The following is a 20,608-nucleotide window of genomic DNA, read 5'->3' on the forward strand; positions in this document are numbered from 1 at the left end:
TGGCTGTCCTCCATAAGGAATGACATTTTCATTGCATTTACTTCGAGTACGTTCCCTACTCCTTCCTTTACCCTTTCTTGTTTTTTCTTTCAGAAGAGCAGGAGTGATGCTGAGACACAGGAATCACCACAGCAAAAAGAAAGGTGCCTGCCAACAAGGATTTTACACCTGCTGAGATGAGGGTGAGAAACACCAACCCCAAGAACACCTATTCTTGCCCCTCTGCCTTCATAAAAGAGATATAGGAGATTCTCACATGAAAACAGCTTGTTTTTGTTTTGAAGAAAAGCCAAAAATCATTAGCTGATCAATACTTTTTACCTTACGAACTTTGTTGGATCAGGAGACATAACCCACGGAGCAACCTCTTTCAGACTGGAGAGTCATACTCTAAGGAACACGACACAAAACACAACAATGTTTTTGAACATCAGATGATGAATGGACACTGAGGGGAAAACAGACTTTTCTCTGGCTTTGCAGAGCTGAATTTGGAGTACGTGTTTAAAGAAAAGACAAACAGAAGAAAGAAAGATACTTTCATGGTTGTCACAGACAAATATTCCAGGAGAAGTGATAATGGAGACCAAGGATAATCGGTAAATGAGTTAATGTTTTAAATTAGAGCCAGTTGCATTGAGATTTTAAGGTTTTGTGGTTTTCCCAAATGAGACCTAAGTAGACTAAAACAAATAAAAGGTTCTAGAGGTGAAAGAGAATCAACTATAGATACTTTAGTTCTAACTGGAATTGCGTAAGTAACATTTCAAGGCTTGGAAATCATTCCTTCCATTTGTCCAGGTGCTTTGGATTTCTGTCTCCTGGGGTGACTGGTGTAATGGACAGTTGACTAGATTACCACACTTTCTCCTTCATCAAATGTACATGTTAATGCCTCTTACTGGACATATGATTATTTGGAAAGTATTAAACAAACAACTGTAAAGTACTTAGAAATGTATCAAATAACCCGAGAAAAGAGAGAGAGAGAGCACTCTGCTTTTCCTTTTTAAACTACAGTGATAAAAGGTCATGCTTGCTCCTTTTCTCCAATTTAGTTGCTATTTTATAAGAACATATTTCTATTTTACAAGCTTGAGGATTTATGTACAAATATAATATACATTTATAGTTACCTCTTAAATTTCTATGTGCTCTTCTCTTTCTCTTAAGCATATGACAAAAGACTTTTTCATTGATTTTGACTGCCATACTTAAGTAGAATGTCCAATAATTGAAATTTTGGTGCCATAGACACCAGGTAAGGCTTCACATCTTGTTATCTAATGATATCAACAGAAAAGGTTTTTTCTTTCCAAATTTAAAACATTGAAAAAACTCAATAATTGTTCTTCTCTTTACCTTATGAAAAATTTTCATTAAATAGAGGACGTAAGTGTAACTTTTTCACCAGAACTTGCCTCTTAACAAATCAGAATTAATTTTGTGACTCTTATTTAAATATGTGAATGTAAAAAGGTATTGATACTACTTTATGTGTTTAATTTTTATTGGAAAATAGAATATTTGATTATTTTTGTATCTTATAATATTAGGAGAAGTATTGTGAGATAAATTTTCTTCCTATTACTGATGCTAAATTGTTTAAACATGACAGAAATATATTTATGGATTATCATACATGTTATTTCACAGTATTTCTGTGGATATTTCTTTTTACCTTCTTATGTGCTCCTATATAGTGCTTTCCTCTTGGTTTTGAAAGTACCTATTGTTTTCAAATTAGAGTTAAACTCATTTTCATTGAACTTACCAGTAGTAAGTTTTGTTAGAAATAATTTCATTTATAATTTATTTTAAAGATCAATGATTTATAGAATCATTGATGCTTGCAATAGTATAAATTTTCAACAAAAATCAGGATTGAGTTAAAGCATCTAACATGTTGGAAAAAACAACAGATTAGATTGTCTTTGCAATCGCTAAGTGATAAATTCAATTTATAGCTAGTAAAATATACAAATTAACTGAAAGCATCTTTGCAGAGTTTGCCATTACATAGGTTGTGTACCTTAGAATTTCCTCAAAACTTATAATTTACTTAAAGCTAAAATGTCAGTGGCTGGATATAGCAATATTTATGGATACATAGAATAGAGTTCATGGGTTGAGAGTCAAACTATCAAGATTATTTTTATAAACATAATTTTATTAAGACCATAACCATGTAAAACTTGATTGCCTGGTCTCCTTGTCCCTGGGAGAAGGCAGTAATTTTTAAAGGTAAAAAGGATCTAATGTGTGCTTCTTATCTCTGGGTGTTCTGTCCTAAGTTCTCAGAGTGTGTGGGGGCGAGTAGAGGTTTGCTCAGAGTCACAGCATGAACATGCAGGGCCTTCTCAGGGTACTGGCTTTATGTAACTATTTTGGGGGGTGAAAAGCTAGTTTACCTATCTGATAAGCAATATAAAAATGCTGCTAAAATGAAGGCAGATATATTATTAAATATACCATCTGAATATTTAAGGTTAAAGTTGAAACAATCTCTAGTTGAAAGCCACTTTGGGATTGGTTCCCTCTCCACTGCTTTCAGAAAGATTCTGGAACATCAGTCTGTGACAGTGCAGAGATCACATTCCAGGATATGGAGGGTGAATCAGATTTGGGGAAACTGCCCCTAGGATGCCAAGGAAATAGTCCTAGGTGTGCTAAGGGGCTTGGTATATTTGGGATGAGTCCAAGCTAGTAGCAATATCTAAGGACCTCTGTTATGGGTCTCATTTAATAGATGAGAAAACTTAACTTACTGTATGTGACTTGCTCAAACTCATATGGTTGGCTAAAGAAATAAATTACTCTGACACTTGTAAATGGTAAGAAAGACTTTATTTAGGACTGTTGCAATAGGTGTCAAGACTATTGCAGTAGGGAAGAGAGAGCAGATTTAATTCCAAATGCAGCAAAGACAACTAGGAATTTATAGCCAAGAAGCAGAGTCAGGGGAATCAGTAGATGACAAATTAATAAGAGGAGGCATCAAAAAAAGATGACTTCTCACAATAATAGGAAATGCAGAAAATAATCAAATATTCCAATTGTCAATAAAAATCAAATACATTAAGTAGTCAATACCTATATGTATTTATATATTTAAATAACAGTAAGTCACAAAATTAATTCTGATTTGTTAAAAGGCAAGTTCTATTAAAAAGTTACACTTCCCCTGTCTAATGAATAAAAATTTTTGAAAGGTAAAGAGAAAAGCAAATAAAGAGTTTTTTCAATGTTTCAAATTTGTTTAATGTTTCAAAGTTACAGGAAGGCCAGGATAATTAGGTGACAAAGGCAAGGGATGAAGAATTTGATTAGATATTGAGGATATCATGCATTGAGGGTGAGGATCTTGCTAACTTGACTGAGCAGGATTCTTGTTAAAACTGGGTTAGGCAGGTCAAAGATAAAGCCTAAGGACAAGGTCCAGTTGAAAAGAGGGCTCAGAGGAGCCTTCTGAAATTTGGTCAAAGAAAGAGTCTTGGTCATTTCAAGCCGTCAAGACAGGACCTGCATCTCCTGTGTTCTTCCAGGGTCTGTCCAATGTGTCTGACTCTACATCTAACCTGGAATTGCAGTGCAGCACTTTCACTTAAAATTCTCCAGACTTTTGTCCTTAAAACCATTCATTCAACTGCATGTATTGAGTGTTTATTATGGGGGGACGGAGGGTGTCTTTGGAATAAATACATCAGGGAATGAAACTGACAAGGATACTAACTTCTAAAATTTACATTCTAGCAGGGGAAGATAGAAAACAAACAATAAATATAATCAATAATTAAACTACATGGTACCTTATATAGTGAAACAAAATGAATGGCAGGCAAAGAAAATGAGTTGTGAGTCCAATGGGTTATATAGGAACATGTGTCACAAGTTTAAACAGGATGATAAAGATAGACCTCATGGAAATGATGAAATCTGAGCAAACACTTGAAAAACATAAGGGAATTCATCATAAGCTATTTAGGAGAAGAATGTTCCAGACAGGGAAACAAGTGCAAAGCCCCTAGGTTGGAGCTTCTTGGTAACTTCCAAGAACAAGGAGAAGGATGGCATGCTGGAGTGAAGTGAGTGAGGACCAGGGAAATTGATATGTGGTTGAAGAGGTAGCCAGGAACCAGATCACAGAGAAGGAAATTGGAGCTATTGCAGGGTTTTAGGGAGTGACATGATCTGACTTATGTTTTTTCTTCAGTTAAATTTTTAAAAAATTGGAATATAGTTGGTATACAATATTATATTAGTTACATTAATTTCCAATGTACAATATAGTGATTCAATATTTTTATAGTTTACAGTATGATCACCCCACTAATTCTAGTAATCATCTGTTGACATTTTTATTTATTTATAGTTTTTATTGATTTTTTTTAGAGAGAAACGAAATGATAGATAGATGATAGATGATGATAGATGATAGATAGATAGATAGATAGATAGATAGATAGATAGATAGATAGATGATAGATAGATAGATGTATATCTAGCTAGCTAGCTAGCTAGCTATCTCTATATATATCCTTGTGGTGCATGGGACAATATTCCAACCAACTGAGCTACACCAGCCAGGGTTGATTTGAAGTTTTAAAAGATCCCCCTAGCTTCCATGTAGAGGTGCAGGGGTAGAAGAGGGAAACCTATTAGGATTATTATCACCATCTAGAAGAGGGTGGCTCTGGCCAGGGTGCTAGTGTGTTACAGGGATTTAGCTTCTGGCTCTGTGTCAGTCTCTCAGTGAGGCTGTGAGAATATCCTTACCATCTAGCAGTATTGGGATATCGAATTCATTTAAAATGAGTATCAACAAAGTGATTATGATGGGTGCTGTGTCATTTTTCAACAACAATTAATACCTTGATTATCCAATCCCAACTGGGTATCCAACAATTCAATTCTGACATTAACTATCCAGAGTTGGCATGGACCCCACAGGTTAAGGGCTCAGTCCTGCAAGAATGCCTCTACTTAAGGTGCTAGTCACGAATAGGATCCTCAGGTACCCAACTACAAACTGAGGATTCCCACGACCCCCTCCTTCAGGTTCAATAATTCACTGGAATGACTCAGAACTCAGAAAACTCTTTACTTACAATGACTATATTATTATAAAGGTTCGACTCAGGGACAAGAAAATGGAAGAGATACATAGGTCAAGATTTGGAGGCAGGAGTCATGTAGAACTTCTATGCCCTCTCCAGGTTTACTAACTTCCCAGCACCTCGATATGTTCACCAACCTGAAAGCTCCCTTAGCATCATTTCAGAATTTCTCTGTTTCATTACTTAGGCATGTTTGATTAAATTGATAAAACCATTGGTGATTGAACTCAATGTTTAGCCCCTTGGAGCTCTGCCATCAGTTATTTCATTAGCATACAAAGATACTCCCACCATTCAAATTCCAAGAGTTTTAGGAACTCTGTGGCAGGACATGAAATCAGAGATCAAATATATTTATTTTACTATACCACATTAGGAGTAACAAAGATTCAGATAAGAGAGCAGAGTCCAGTCTTCAGACGAACAGGCAGATAAGCTGAGTTCAAGTGTATGAAAAGTAAGCCCAGACAGAAAAGAGCAGGTGGGCAATAGAGAAGGCCAAGAAAATCAGGCAGCCCTGTCCTTCTGTTCCTTCTGTGAGGGACAGGACTAAATTTAGGCTTGGAGCCATGAATCTACTGGTAGCAACCCAGAAATAGAACCAGAATGATAGGCATCCAAAGAAAGAACAAGTGAATTAGAAAGTATTCCACATCTCCTAGGTTTCTGTAGCTAATAAGGTCAGTTAATATTTGCACCCATATCTCCATGGTTCCAAACCTTCACTTGAGAAGACCTAACCCTCATGCTCCTCTCTTCTGCTTAAATTATTCCAAGGCTATTTCTGGGCATCATCAGGGCAGTGACATTTCAGATGGGCTCCGAAATTAATTTGCTCATGTTTTCTCCACTTGAGCCTCTTTGTCAAAAGGACTTATCATGGCTTCTGCAGCTAGTGCCTCTGTCAGATATTATCCTCTCCATCCAACACACCCCTTGAGTCCAAAGCAACTCTGCAACTTGTGGATGGGGTGGTGAGGGAAGATGAATAACTTCTCCTCAAGTCCATGCTGATATTGTTTTGCAGGATGGAAGCTGTGCTGCATGGACTTAGTCCTATCCAATATTTCATGAATACTGTGGCTTCACCTTTTGTCCTCATAGGCTCAAAACCTGTCTCATGTTCTGTTCCTTCTATTGTCTTCTCTCCCTCTCCTCATTTCCTTAAATACCTCTGTATGTAAACAAAAGAAACATTCTCAACAAATATTCTCCCAGCTCCTTTAAGAGCAAACAAATTGTGTAATTAAAAGAGTATAAACTTTTGAGTCAGACATACTTGGGTTGAATCTTAGCTTTGCTATTTACCAGTCACGTGGACTTGAATAAGTTACTTTTTTTTCATAATATGGGGAAAATCATGCCTATAATTATGTAGGATTAGAGATCATGAATGTAAAACACTTTGTGTAATATTGACACAGAATACACACCCTAAAGGAAATCATTGTTATTAGTCCGTTCTCCAAAAACTAGCACAAATTCTGGCCATCCTTTGATAACTTCCACTCCCACACCTCAACTATCTGTCATCATGTAATTGTTACAGGGAAGTTGCTACCCACCACTCTCCTAGCTTCATGAGGAGTTGCAAACTGGTCTGTCTTATTCCTCTTGGTTGGTTATGGGGATTTTTCTTCCTGACACTACTGTCCCCTCAATTTGTCCAGTATGCCATGATCTGTTTTAGGGAGAGGCTTATTGAGTGTCTGGCCATATAGGAAATACAAGATGCAGAGAAGGGTCAGGGGAGAATCCTGGTGAATACCACACAGTATCTTTACAAAAAGAATAATCAGAAGTTGACAGGATGACTCTTGGTAATTGGTGGTCTCCACAAGTGGCAGTGAAAAGACCAGTTCAGTTTTCCTGTAGCTCCCTCCCACAGGCTCCTGAGAAAAGGCAAATTCAGCCCATATGTGTGATGCTCAGCTCTTCTGTGGCGTATTAGCAGCCTTGTGTCTGGTATGCAACAGGTGACTCACCATCAGTGCTGATAGCTTTAGAGGGGCAAGGAATCCATCTTCAATGTGCAAGGTAAGGCATTTGGTGACATAAGGTTAGGAAAATACTTTGTAGTATTTTTCTGCCTATAAGGTATACTGCTGCTCTTTACAATAGTGAGTTTGATTTACCCTCTCCTTGATGGATAGGTGACAATGCCTCATTAAGTGGTCTATCAGCTAGGGTCCCTACAGACATAATTGGTTTGAATCTTAGCTTTGCTATTTATTAGTTATGTGGTTTTGAATAAGTTACTTTCTTTTCATAATATGGGGAAAATCAGCTTAGGATAACCAAAGGGATTATACAAAGGGTAAAAGGAACCATGAGAAATCACTAAGGAACCTGGAGCTAGAAATAGTGGCTTTATTACTTCTCAAGACCCAAGGAACTAGGGCTAGGAGAAATTGCCTGACATTTGATGGAAAAGGGTAATACTATAGAGCAAGACTTCTTGAGAAGGCCCATGGCCTTTGATTGAAGTATATAGTCAGACCCTGGTGAGACTGTGAGATGGGTGTTGGGGGAAGAAATTCTCTGACCTCACTCTCATCGCTTCCTCCCACCCTCTCCTGAGGATTCACTAGGGAAATCTTCCTGTTCTTCTGGCTAGGGATTGACTGATGGCTAAAAGCTCAGTAGTGTTATTAGATTCTTCCCACTTCTGGTGTGTTTTATATATATTTCCTAAAATGTTTCCAAAATCCCATTCATGTAATTTCCTGTTACATAATCCAAGTCTGAAATTCCAGTTTTTCACCACCTCTTCAGAGAAAGAGATCTTATAATCAACCTGCTTATTTATCTCAGTCCTTACTCACTCCATAAATACTTATTGGATTGTACCATGAACCGGAGATGTGAAGAAGGGATGCTGAGACCTATTGCCTGTTCTTAAGATGTTCCCAGTCTCCAGAGAGGACACAGCCATGTAAATATATGGTATATGTAATGTGGGAAGACCTGGGATGGATGTACAGAGTATTATGAGAGAATAAGAAAGGAGACATAAACTTAATATGTCATGAACCCATTCCCATTTTTTCTTAAATAGTATTGGTAGAAATAGAAGGTTTCACAATTGAAGTGACATTTGAGCTGGGTCAACAGAAATGAGTAATGGGTTTAATAGGTAGGAGAAAGCAGATGCTGCAGGAGGAAACAGAATGTGCAAAATAAGTACAAAGAGATAAATGCATCTGCAGAGCTGGGTATGGGGAATGGGGATGTCCAGGAAGGCAGAGTGGGGACAAGGCTTGGAAGGTGAGTCTGACTTTGAAGTATTTGGACTTTAACATGTAGGTAACTTGAAGTACTGAATATTGTTATGACAGAGAGAGGTTTAGTCATGTTACATTATATAATAACTCGGTGGCAAATGAAGGATTGATTGGAGAGAAAGGATTTGTGATAGTGAGAACAGTTGGGACCCTGGCCTAGAGGTCTTAGTAACAGAGGTTAAGGATCTGACCCAGTATGAACAAGAAGAGGAAATAGTATGGATTCAAATGATCTTTAGCATGGTTGAGCATGATTGAATGTATTAAGTAGTCAATTTACTGAGAATAACCAACATTTCTTTCTCAAAATATGTTTTATATTTATAATACCTGAAGACTGTTTAACAAAAAATGGAAAATATTTAGAAAACAAGAAAGTAACCAAAAATTCTTAAAAGACAAACACACAGTTTAATTACCAATGAAAATAAAAATATTTCCTGAACTATAGTCATTTGCTCTAAATACCATATTTTTCCTTGTATAAGACGCTATTTTTTTCTAAAATCGTTAGACTGAAAATCGAAGGGCATTTTATACATGTAAGTCAGCTGAGGAGGGAGCTGCATGGGTGCGGAGCTGCCCATATACCTTGTCAAACAGGTTTCCTCCAATCAGGAGTTTATTGTTACTGAGGGTCAGCTGATGCTGTAATTGGAGGTGGAGGTGGAAGAGTGCGCAGATGCAACAGGGACCTAAGCATTCTGAGCCCATAAAGATGTCAAAAAAGAAAAAGATAAATACCGGTAAGCGATTGTCTTTCTCTGCAAAATTCAAACTGAATGTGATCAACTATGCAAAAGAGCATGGAAATAGAGCTGCAGAGGGACAATTTGGACCTCCTCCCATTGAATGTATGATCAGACAGTGGAGAAAACAGGAAGAATGACTCCTTAAGATGCCAAAAAAGAAGAAGGCCTTAAGAGGAAAACCAGCAAAATGTTTAAAATATTGATTTCTTAATTTGGGGTTGGAAAAGTGGGGGGCGTCTTATACATGGAAAAATACGGTAGTTTACCAATAGAGGTTTTTTAAAAAAATATATTTTGATTTGATTTTAGAGAGAGAGGAAGGGAGAGGGAGAGAGAAACATTGATGTGAGAGAGAAACATCAGTCAGTTGCCTTATGCATGCACCCTGACTTGGATGAAACCCAGAACCTGGGCATGTGCCCTGACGGGGAAATTCACTGGTAATCATTCTCAGCCAACTGAACCACACTGGCCAGGGCTAATTGATGAGTTTTTAATATAGATTACTTACCTATTATATTTATAAAGATTATAGAAATAGTGAACAATCAAATGATTTGTTTAGATTTAGATTTGGGCATATTCTGAAAAAAATGTACATTTGAAACTTATGTGCTCTCTCTATTTAAAAATTTTTACCTTGAAGCTTCAGAAATAATTTTTTCCAGTGAGTCAAATGGAGCCCCATCTTTCCTCCTTGTTCTGTGAATTGAGAGAATGCAATGAGTTTATATACATACATAGGAGATCCCACATATGTGATCAGAGTGGTCTCTCATGACACATCTTCAGAAATATTTTTATAAGCAGTGAGTAAATAGACATCTTCTTTTTACCATTTTATAACTAATTAATTCAATGAAATCATATCAGGAGAAAATTTAAAGAAGTTTAGGAAACTAACAAACTATAGGATTTTAACAGATGAAGTTTGTATTGAATTGTAGCACTCATGGAAAATCCAGGGCTTTTTTTTTTTTTTTTTTTTTTTTAATGGATTCATTCCCAGTTTTCCATTAAAAGCTTTCTTTACCTATTTCTAACTAACATTTTCTTTGTGTTCCCTCCATTAGAGGTTGCCTGCCAACTAGGATAATTGTTCTGTAAGATAGCAAATGCGTACAACCATTCATAAATCCTTCCATGTGAAGAAGACCGTAGCATGCTTCTCCTTTAATATAAAGTTTTTTTAAAAGTGCTATTTTTTACAAATTCACAGATCTGTAACTTTTGGGCAGGGTTTCTATGACTCATATGTCCAAGTTATTGTGGCATTGGCTCTGTACAGAGACAAAATAATGATCACCCTTTGAACCATTCATTGACAATATCACTTCAAGTTCAGATATTTAGAAATGGGATACATGAGTATGTTTTTTAAATATTTTTAAAATATTTAGTGACTATAAGCAAGAAATATTAAAAATAAATAAGATTCCATTTGCTCATAATTAAAAAATACTTCTGATCAGAAGATGTTAGTTTAATCACATTATGGTAGGATTCAGTCTGAGACACCATTTTGAACTATATAAAAGAGAGTGTGTGTGTATATATATATATATTAATAAATATTTACTGTTCAGATTATTAAAGATATTCCTCTTTTTCCCCCCATTACTCCCCTCTACCTGGTTCCCACCCCAGCCCATGCCTTTACCCGCCCCCCCACTGTCCTCATCCATAGGTGTAAGATTTTTGTCCAGTCTCTTCCCGCACTCCCCACACCCCCTTCCCCCTGAGAATTATCAGTCCACTCCCTTTCTATGCCCCTGATTCTATTATATTCACCAGTTTATTCTGTTCATTAGATTTTTTATTCACTTGATTTTTAGATTCACTTGTTGATAGATATGTATTTGTTGTCACTTTGTTGTTCATAATTTTTATCTTTACCTTTTTTTTCTTCTTCCTCTTCTTAAAGCATACCCTTCAGCATTTCATATAATACTGGTTTGGTGGTGATGAACTCCTTTAGCTTTTTCTTGCCTGTGAAGCTCTTTATACGACCTTCAATTCTAAATGATAGCTTTGCTGGGTAGAGTAATCTTGGTTGTAGGTTCTTGGTATTCATCACTTTGAATATTTCTTGCCACTCCCTTCTGGCCTGCATAGTTTCTGTTGAGAAATCAGCTGACAGTCGTATGGGTACTCCCTTGTAGGTAACTAACTATTTTTCTCTTGCTGCTTTTAAGATTCTCTCTTTGTCTTTTGCTCTTGGCATTTTAATTATGATGTGTCTTGGTGTGGTCCTGTTTGGATTCCTTTTGTTTGTGGTTCTCTGCACATCCTGGACTTGTAAGTGTATTTCTTTCACCAGGTAGGGAAAGTTTTCTGTCATTATTTCTTCAAATAGGTTTCAATATCTTGCTCTCTCTCTTCTTCTGGCACCCCCATGATTCGGATGTTGGTATGCTTAAAGTTGTCCCAGAGGCTCCTTAAACTATCTTCATATTTTTAAATTCTTTTTGCTTTTAGTTTTTCCGGTTGGGTGGTTTTTTTTGCTTCTTCGTATTTCAAATCTTTGACTTGATTCTTGGAATTCTCTAGTCTGCTGTTGGATCTCTGTATATTATTCTTTATTTCAGTCAATGTATGCTTAATTTCTGATTGGTCCTTTTTCATACCCATGAGGGTCTCACTATATTTCTCAGAGGTTTCTAGAAGATTCTTGAGTAACCTTATAACCGTGGTTTTAAACTCTATATCCAGTATTTTGCTTTCATCCATTTATCTCATTAGTGTCTTGTTTCTTTGTCTCCGCATTTTGACTGCTTCCCTGTGTTGATAGAGTGGCTTTGTGTGGTAGGTGTCCTATAGGGCCCAGTGGCTCAGCCTCCCCAATCATCTGAGGTGGACACTCTTGGTGCACCCCTTTGTGGGCTGGGTGCACAGTCCTGTTGTAGTTAAGCCTTGATCGCTATTGGTATCACTGGGAGGAATTGACCTCCAGGCCAATTGGCTGTGAGGACCAGCTGTGTCTGTAATGGAGGAACTTCTGTGCTGGAGACACCCTTATGTGGCAGGACTTGCTTCAGTGGGGCTTTGGTGCTCACTGGGTCTGCCCCTTGAACGTGTCGCTTATGGATGTGAAGTGTTTTAATCTGGTATGGTCTTACATGGACCACTGGGTACATTGGCTCTTGGATCTCCAAGGAGGTGCTAAGTCAGCCACTGCCTGAGGCCACCCAGCAGTAGCTACAGAGAGATCTGCAAGATTCCTCCTCTTTTTTTGGGGTTTGGAAGTGCCCAGATGAGGCCCAGCTGTGAAGCCAGGCAGGCTGCTGCTGCTGAGCCTTGGGCCTTCTTTTGGAAGCTTTTGAGCTCTCTGACCCAGCTGCAGTTTGTTAGGTTTTATGCTGTGAAAGGACAGGCCATTCATATGCAAAAGCCACTGTACACAGCTTGGGTGGGGTTGTAAATTGGGTGAGGCGGGGTCTCAGAGAATCATCAGGGCAGAGCAAACAGCAATGGCTGCCAGTCAGCCCTGCATTGGAGAGGTCTCTGCATCTCTGTGACTCACGCCCCTGGGCAGAAACAATGATCGCTGCGAGCACCTCTGAGAGAAAGCTGCCCTCGAGTTCTGGTCCCATGACAGACAGTCCAGTTTCTCCCCGTATGAGTATGGGTCCCCAGAGTCTCACCCAGAACTGGAGTTCAGAGCAATCAGGAGCTTGTATCTCCCTCCCGATTGAAAAAAAAACAACAAAAAACCAGCACACCCGTTTGCCAGCCCATTTTGTGTGCACCTCTGCCCCTCTGCCCCTATGCCCCTCCACCCCTCCACACCTCCTAACAGTCTCAATGCGCTTTTTTCTTTCCTTCTAGTTGTAGAACTTCCACTCAGCCAGATTTCCCATGGTTTTGGATGATGGATGTTTTGTCTTTTAGTTGTAGTTTTTTTTTTTTTCTGTTTTTTTTTTTAATATATTTTATTGATTTTTTACAGAGAGGAAGGGAGAGAGATAGAGAGAGTTAGAAACATCGATGAGAGAGAAACATCGATCAGCTGCCTCCTGCACATCTCCTATTGGGGATGTGCCTGCAACCCAGGTACATGCCCTTGACCGGAATCGAACCTGGGACCTTTCAGTCCGCAGGCCGATGCTCTATCCACTGAGCCAAACTGGTTTCGGCTTAATTGTAGTTTTGATGTGGTTGTGAGAGGCAGCAAGTACAGGTGTTTACCTATGCCGCCATCTTGGTTCTTCCAGAGAGTATATTTTTAAACAAGTAAATCAATTGGTTATAATTAACTAAGTAGAAGTAGTTAATTATAAAATCTCTTACTTTTTTTGTTGAACATCTGGATCTCTATTCTGTAATTCATACTTGTATATTTATCACATACATTTAGAGGTGTTTTCTAGTGTTGGGGGAGAGGGCCTTATATCCTGCCTATATCCAGCCAGACTATAAAATTGCCACATGCTTTAAAATACAAGATTGTAATTAGCTCTTAGGAGAGAACTTAGGACACTGTTGTCCCTAAGGCATGCTGACAGTGCATAATTTTTAGAATCTCAAGCAAAGTGTTTCCCCTTCTCTTCAATTCTGGAGAACAACACAGAATAAGGGAAATTGAAGGGACACCTGGGTGCCAATCTTGATACTTGCATTTGGAAGGAAATCTCAGACAAATTATTTTTCTCTCTGGATCCTGAAGCCTGACTTATAATTGTGGCTAATGATGTCTCCTTTGCAGATTTATCTGGGAATTAAAAATAATAGGGGACATGAAAGGATTCAATTCAACATGTTGTTGGTGAAGGTCTAAAGAGGTGAAAAGAAAAATAAAATCTGTGTAAACACATGAGAGACATATGAAAAATACACAAGAAAAGAATACCAGGGCTACTTTTCAAAAATGTAGAGGAACTGAAGTGTGGCCTAGATGGGAAGTAGATTCAATAACGACAGGATAGATCTGGCTGGGAGCTAATCCCTGCATTATGCTTAGGAATAAAGATAATGAGGGAAGAAAAGAAAACCCAGATTTCATTCCAGATATAAAATCAACCAGGAATGCACTCTCTTCCCGGACTGGGACACGAAGCCATGATGCTGGTCCAGGAAAGCTCTGTTAACGGAAGACGGCATTTTGGCATTTGTAGTAACTAATGACTTAGGTAGGTTTTCTTTATTTTAGCACTTCCCTTTTTATGTTGAAATTATGTTTATTATATTTGTGTATTGTTCCATTCTTTGAGCTCCATATGGGCAGTGGGGCTGTTATTATTACCATTATCTTTTATTTCTGAGCACCCCAGCAGTATGCCTGCACATAGACTATGCACAGTTAATGCTTACTGAACTCAACAGAGCTGGAGAAAAGGGGAGTACACATCAGAAAAAGGAGGTGAATTTGAGATAAAGGGGTTTAGGAGTATCCAAGACACCTTTTGCCTGATTCTCATTTTTTCTGGCATTGATCTTGACTATTCAGATGCCAAAATAAAGAAGGATGAAGAAAGGAATTGAGTGTGAGAAGAAAAGAGTATGGGGCTGCCATCTTATAATTCTTGTAACACTCCCCTAGATAGGAACTATTCCTTTATCATGATATCAGTACCCAGTGTATAGTGAGTGCTACACATTTTTGTCCTATGAATAAATAAGCACCTCCTAAATCAAGGACAGCCCCATTTCACCTGACAATAACCCTAGGAGGAAGGTGTTATCAATCTAGCTAAGTAAGTAAGAAAGTGAGCGTGGAGCAGTGACAACCCACACAGCTGGTAGGTGTGACACTGGGGGCTCATTTTCTCAAGTCATCACCACACAAGGGACAGATTATGGAGACAGGCAGAAAGTGAGGAACAACTTAGGAAAGTAAAGGACAAAACATAAAAATTAACTGTCTGGAATAATTACAAGAGTTGGAAGAAACAGAAAAAGGAAATGTTTTATGGTATTTGTTGCTTATAATATTTTTTTATATAATCAATTTTATGTTACAATGTTTTATAGGTTTTTGTCATAAGTTTCCTACTATTGTGTCTAGTCCTGACATTCTAATTATTAGCATAAAATAAATTTATTTAATGTACATATTTTATAGCCTGTCCACTCTGTCTCTGTATTTTCTATAAAATGTTCCAGGAGACAATGCTTAATCAAAGGTCATTATAAATGGAAAAGGAATTTGAAAACCATATGTGGTTTTATTATTCCCTGAAGTGGCTAATACAACTCAAGATGTGTCACCTTTATAATATCCAGGTCCTTTTAGATTACTCAGCTGATATCTGACAGCATGACTACACAAGGCCCTTCTGGTTAATTTTGCTATGGCAAAGCTATTTTAAATAATCTTGGATTTCTGGCAACCAAACAACTATTTCTCATTTAAATTAACAGTAGATTCAAAAGCATCATGTAAATTTTGTGCAATGCAATCTTCTCATAACTATTACAGCACTTTAGGGAATGCATAATGCCCTCTTTGGTAGAGAGTGCAGGAATGTTATTTCTGAAATATGACTTCATTTCCCAAAGCATGTTTAATGTAACTAAAAATAAAAGTTAAGCAATCGTGTCTATTTAGCATAAAGGGAGGAATTTTGTGTCATTTATCTGACTGATTGCTGATTGAATGTGGTTTGTGGATAAAATCTGCCTGGGCCACCAGCATTTCTGGTTGAAGAGCTAGTCTTCCTTTAAAAATCTTAGTAACATTTATTCAATATTACTCTATGCTAGGCTCTTAAGATGCAAAGAGGAATGCAAAGGGCTCCCATTGCAATGAATAAACATTAATTATAATTAATATAATGTGATACATGCTATAATACTAATGTAAATATACAATGTAGAAGTTATATAGAGAATGGCACCTGGAAGACTTGAGGAATTTGGGGAAGTGGTGATTCAGGGATTGGTACTTCGGGATTTTTCAGATGAAGAGTGGTAAGAAGAGGACCACAGGTAGATGAGGACAAGGCAGGTACAGTACATGGGGATAGCTAAAGCAATATGAAGTTGTTGTATTTTATAAATATTATAGTTTAATATTTAATAGTGCTCGGGCTTTGGAGTTTAAACTTGGGCTCTCCCAATTATAGCTGTGGAACTATAAGGAAGGTGTTTAGTTTCATTTTCCCTACCTGAAAATTGAGGTTTTATGTACTTGGAGGGGTTGTTGAGAAGATCAAATGAGCTAAATCATATAAGGCTTTTAGTAGGGTGCATGGCACATAGGAAGCACTCCATAAATGTTACATATTTTAAACTGTTCATGGCGACAGATTATATTATGGTTGGTGGGGTGACCTCAGAAGAATCTGACAAGGCTGCCTGGGGCTAAATTGTAATGGGTCTTGAATGCTCTACGGAATAAATTGAACTTGATCCTACAGTCATTGGGAAATTCTTGTAGATTCTGGAGCACAGAACTAACTCAATAATGGTCTACTAGTGGTCAATGGTCAAATCCTGTGGGCACTTTACCTATGTGATACTTGGCACTGCGAATTTCTTTCTTAAAGCTTTTAACTTAATCCCACAGATAACATTTTTTCTTGTTCTAGTTCCTACTTTTAAGTCTTGTCTCCTTCTAAGTCATCTTCAGTCCTGCCGCCTGAGGATTCTTTGTATAATGTAATTCTGATCACCTACCTAATTAAAATCTGGAAGTGGCTCCTTAGCCCCTTCAAGTAACTCCATATGTGGCATAAAGGAAACTTCATGACCATATTCCTGCAGACTCCTCTAAAATCATGTTTTCTATGCCTTTACATGAATTTTATCCTCAGCTTTACAGCAATTTTTTGACACCATGATTTTGCAGGTGCTGTTTTCTCTCCCTTGGAGATCTTTTTCCTTTCTCTACTTGGCTTATCATTTTAATTCATTCTTTAGGATTTCACTGAATAGCATGCATACCATATCCTTATATTTTATTTTCAAGATAAACGCCTTGTGCTGACTTATAAAACAAAGGAATAACAGTTTGTTAGACTTTGGTCTTTACATCACTGGCAAACATTCTTCAGAAGGGACAAATTATTGTTTCTGTATGATCCAAGACATGCTATTAATCACAGTCCATTTCATAAAATCATGAAATATTGTTTCAGGGGAAGTTAACTCTCAGCCTTGATCTGTGCTTCCTGACTGCAGTTGATATGATGTGTGGGTCTGAGAATGGATCAGAATAAAGGCAGCCCAATTATGATTAAGGAATTTTTACATTGGGTTGAACTGGCATTTTATTATTACCTTAGATAGGTTTTACAAATACAAAAATGAGTCCATTGTAGGGATTGGAAGGGACTGGAATATTTTTATCTCTTGGGAGTGGTGAGAAAGCTAGGGCCCATGCTATGTCGGATATGTCATCCAGGAAAATGGAAAGAAAGGCAAGTTAAAACAAATGTCATGAGAAAGAATAACATTGTTTTCTGCTTCTATTGTGTTGAGGCCAGCTTGTGCAATAAAACAATTTTCTTTGCCCATCTCTACAACTGAAATAGGCTCAAAAGGTGGTTGGATAGACTCTCCATTTCTAACTGAGTTTGGACTCACTCTAAAAGAAGGGACTGATGTTTTGGCTTCTTGCTGTTAAGTGTTTCATAATATGCTCCTGAAGATTGGATCAAGGCTCAGCCAAACATTTCTTAAAAATTTTGCAAACTTTCTTCTTAACCTAAATAGTGGTAAAAGTTCATGAACAAAGATATTTACTGAAGTTTGTGAACTTTTGAAAAATTAAAATATTCATGTAAGTATCAATAGGGTTAAGCAGCCTAAGATATTTCTTCTCAATGGAAAATTAGTCAGTTATTAGAAATGAGATTTCTACAGTGATAAAGATGCTGAAAATACTATGTACCCATAGTATAATTGCATTATATTAAAAAAACTTATTAATGTCAATTTATAAAAGTGTTTTTCTGTATTGTGGTGTTAGAATTATAAATAATGTTAGAGCTTCTTTTTACTTTTCTATATTTTCCAGATATTTATTCATTCCTTCTTTTCTCCCTCCTCCCCCTCTCCCTTTTTCCCTCTGTCCCTGCTTCCCTCTATCCCTCTCTCTCTTTCTTCCTTTCTATTTACTGAGCACCTATTCTACATTAGGGCTTCTTCCTGGCTCTGGGAAGCCATAGTAAACAAAACATATACCAAATCCAAATTTGATTTTGTGGAGGGTTGGGGAATGGATTGTAGAAGGGATAAGTAGAGTATGGAGAACAAGTAAGAGGCGATGGTACCAAATTCAGGTCAAAGATGATGGAAGCATGAACTACACCAGTTGCTCTGCCCTGTTTCTTCTCATATAAGCTCTTTCAGGGTAATTTCATCTTCCTGTGTTTCATTCAGGCCTCTGTTCAAATGTAACTTCTTATAAAAGAGTTCTAGCTCCTTTACTCTCTTACCTTGGCCTTCCCCAACTACCTCCTCTGCCCCCCCCCCCCCTTTTTATTGTTTAAAGTATTACACATGTCTCCCTTTTCCCTGATTGACCCTCCCCCTGGCCACTCCCACCCCTGAGGGCAAGCCCCTCTGCCCCAGTGTCTGTGTCCATTGGTTATGCTAATATGCTTGCATACAAGTCCTTTGGTTGATCTCTAACCCCCCCTCCCCTGCCTTCTCTCTGAGGTTGGACTGTCTGTTCAGGGCTACCTTGTCTCTGGATCTATTTTTGTTCATCAGTTTATGTTGATCATTATATATCCCACATATGAGTGAGATCATGTGATATTTATCTTTCTCTGACTGGCTTATTTTGCTTAGCATAATGCTCTCCAGGTCCATCCATGCTGTTGCAAATAGTAAAAGTTTCTTCTTTTTATAGCAGAGTAGTATTCCATTGTGTAGATGTACCATAGTTTTTTAATCCACTCATCTGCTGATGGGCACTTAGGCTGTTTCCAAATCTTAGCTATGGTAAATTGTACTGTTATGAACATAGGGGTGCATATATCCTTTCTGATTGGTGCTTCTGGTTTCTTGGGATATAGTCCCTTTTTAAATAGCACTTTTCCTGCTTGGCTCCATACGATGAACTGATAAATTATTGGTCCATTTGTTTATAGGTGTCTTTCTTCCCTAGTGTGTAAGCATGAGATAGGGGACTTTGTTCGTGTTGTGTTCTTATCATTTAGAAATGTATCCATCTGGGACACAGGAAAGGTTTAATAAATATTACCTGAATGATTAAACAATTGATTGCTGAATCTATTTCTTTAGCTTTGGATCCCTCCTGAGCTCCAGATTTGTAGTTCCCATGCCAACTAACCCTTCAAAATGAACCCTGAGTATACTTTGAATTCCAGATGTTCAAACTTCTTATTATCAGCCTCCTTCCCCAACCAAATTTGCTTCTTGTGAAATCCTCTCCATTAAGGTCATTTCTTGGTCTCTCAAGTCTTCAGTTCAACACCTATGTTTTTTTGTCCCTAAGAGTGATGGGAAAACTAGGGCCTTATTCACATCCAAGGAGAGTGAATAAGGAAGCAAGTAGATCTGGGGATTGTCTTAGGAGTTAGGTGTGAAAGATTTGTCCTGGGGTAGGTATGCTGTTGATGCTATAGCAAGGAGTGACAGTTCATATTCTTATCACTTGTTGATATTCTAATGCATTTGTTTGTGAAGTCTTGTCTGATTAAAGAAGTAAATATTTGTTCATGAGGTTTTCTGGCCTGATATTTTTGTTGAAATAGTATATTCTTTTATTGATTTAATGTGCTTATTTGTTCTAAGTAGGAAAGACCTGCATGACTTAAAGCACTCTTCCTTTTAAACATGTTTAGAAGAGAGGGATGAACACTGTAGGAGCATTCTGTATATTTATTACTGATAATGAATTCCAAGTAATATTTTTTGTGGAGGTGGGGGAGAAGAGGGAATTGAAAACCAGTAGTAATTAATACCACTTTGGGGTAAACACTAAAATTTAATTCTATTTAAGGTATTCAAACAAGAAGCACACAAATTTACTTGTTCACAACACAGCCTTTGAATTGTTTTAATAGATGTTGCCTTTTTTTTTTTTTTTTTTTTTTTTTTTGCAATGTGTGTCATTCATACCTATGAGAAATAAGCCAGAGGAAAGGACATTTTCAGAAGCTTCATCAAACCACATACACTTCCAAATTACAAAGCAATGTTAGTTACTCTGGGGCGACCCATAAACTCTAAGGCTCAAATTTCTGATTTCAAAGAGCTTGCAAGTGTGACAGAAAAACTTAGGGTGCTGATAGTATAAGATAATATTGCTAAAATAAATCACGTATATTTTTTACGTCATAGGATGTTTAGTCTCATCTATTACTTTCCTTCTGGCACTCCTTTCTTCAGCAAACTGAGTCATTGACCCTACTTTTGGGCCTTAAAAACTAACAGGAAATGAAACCATGGAAGATTTTTTTTTATTAATATATTTTTATTGATTGCGGAGAGGAAGGGAGAGGGAGAGATAGAAACATCAGTGATGAGAGAGAATTATTGA

The 20,608-nt window shown here is 37.5% G+C and overlaps 1 protein-coding gene across 1 annotated transcript in view; it reads left to right on the forward strand.

Moving 5' to 3' along the window:
• The first annotated feature begins 564 nt into the window (after nt 1–564).
• SACS (sacsin molecular chaperone) overlaps nt 565–20,608 on the forward strand; it is a 77,110-nt gene continuing 57,066 nt past the window's right edge. Inside the window, exon 1 of the mRNA XM_036298148.1 lies at nt 565–599. Coding sequence (XP_036154041.1) covers nt 580–599 — 20 coding nt within the window. The 5' untranslated portion in view covers nt 565–579. The remainder of the gene's footprint in view (nt 600–20,608) is intronic.

This window comes from Myotis myotis, unplaced genomic scaffold (genome assembly GCF_014108235.1).
Source record: "Myotis myotis isolate mMyoMyo1 unplaced genomic scaffold, mMyoMyo1.p scaffold_m19_p_3, whole genome shotgun sequence".
Taxonomy (NCBI): Eukaryota; Metazoa; Chordata; class Mammalia; order Chiroptera; family Vespertilionidae; genus Myotis; species Myotis myotis.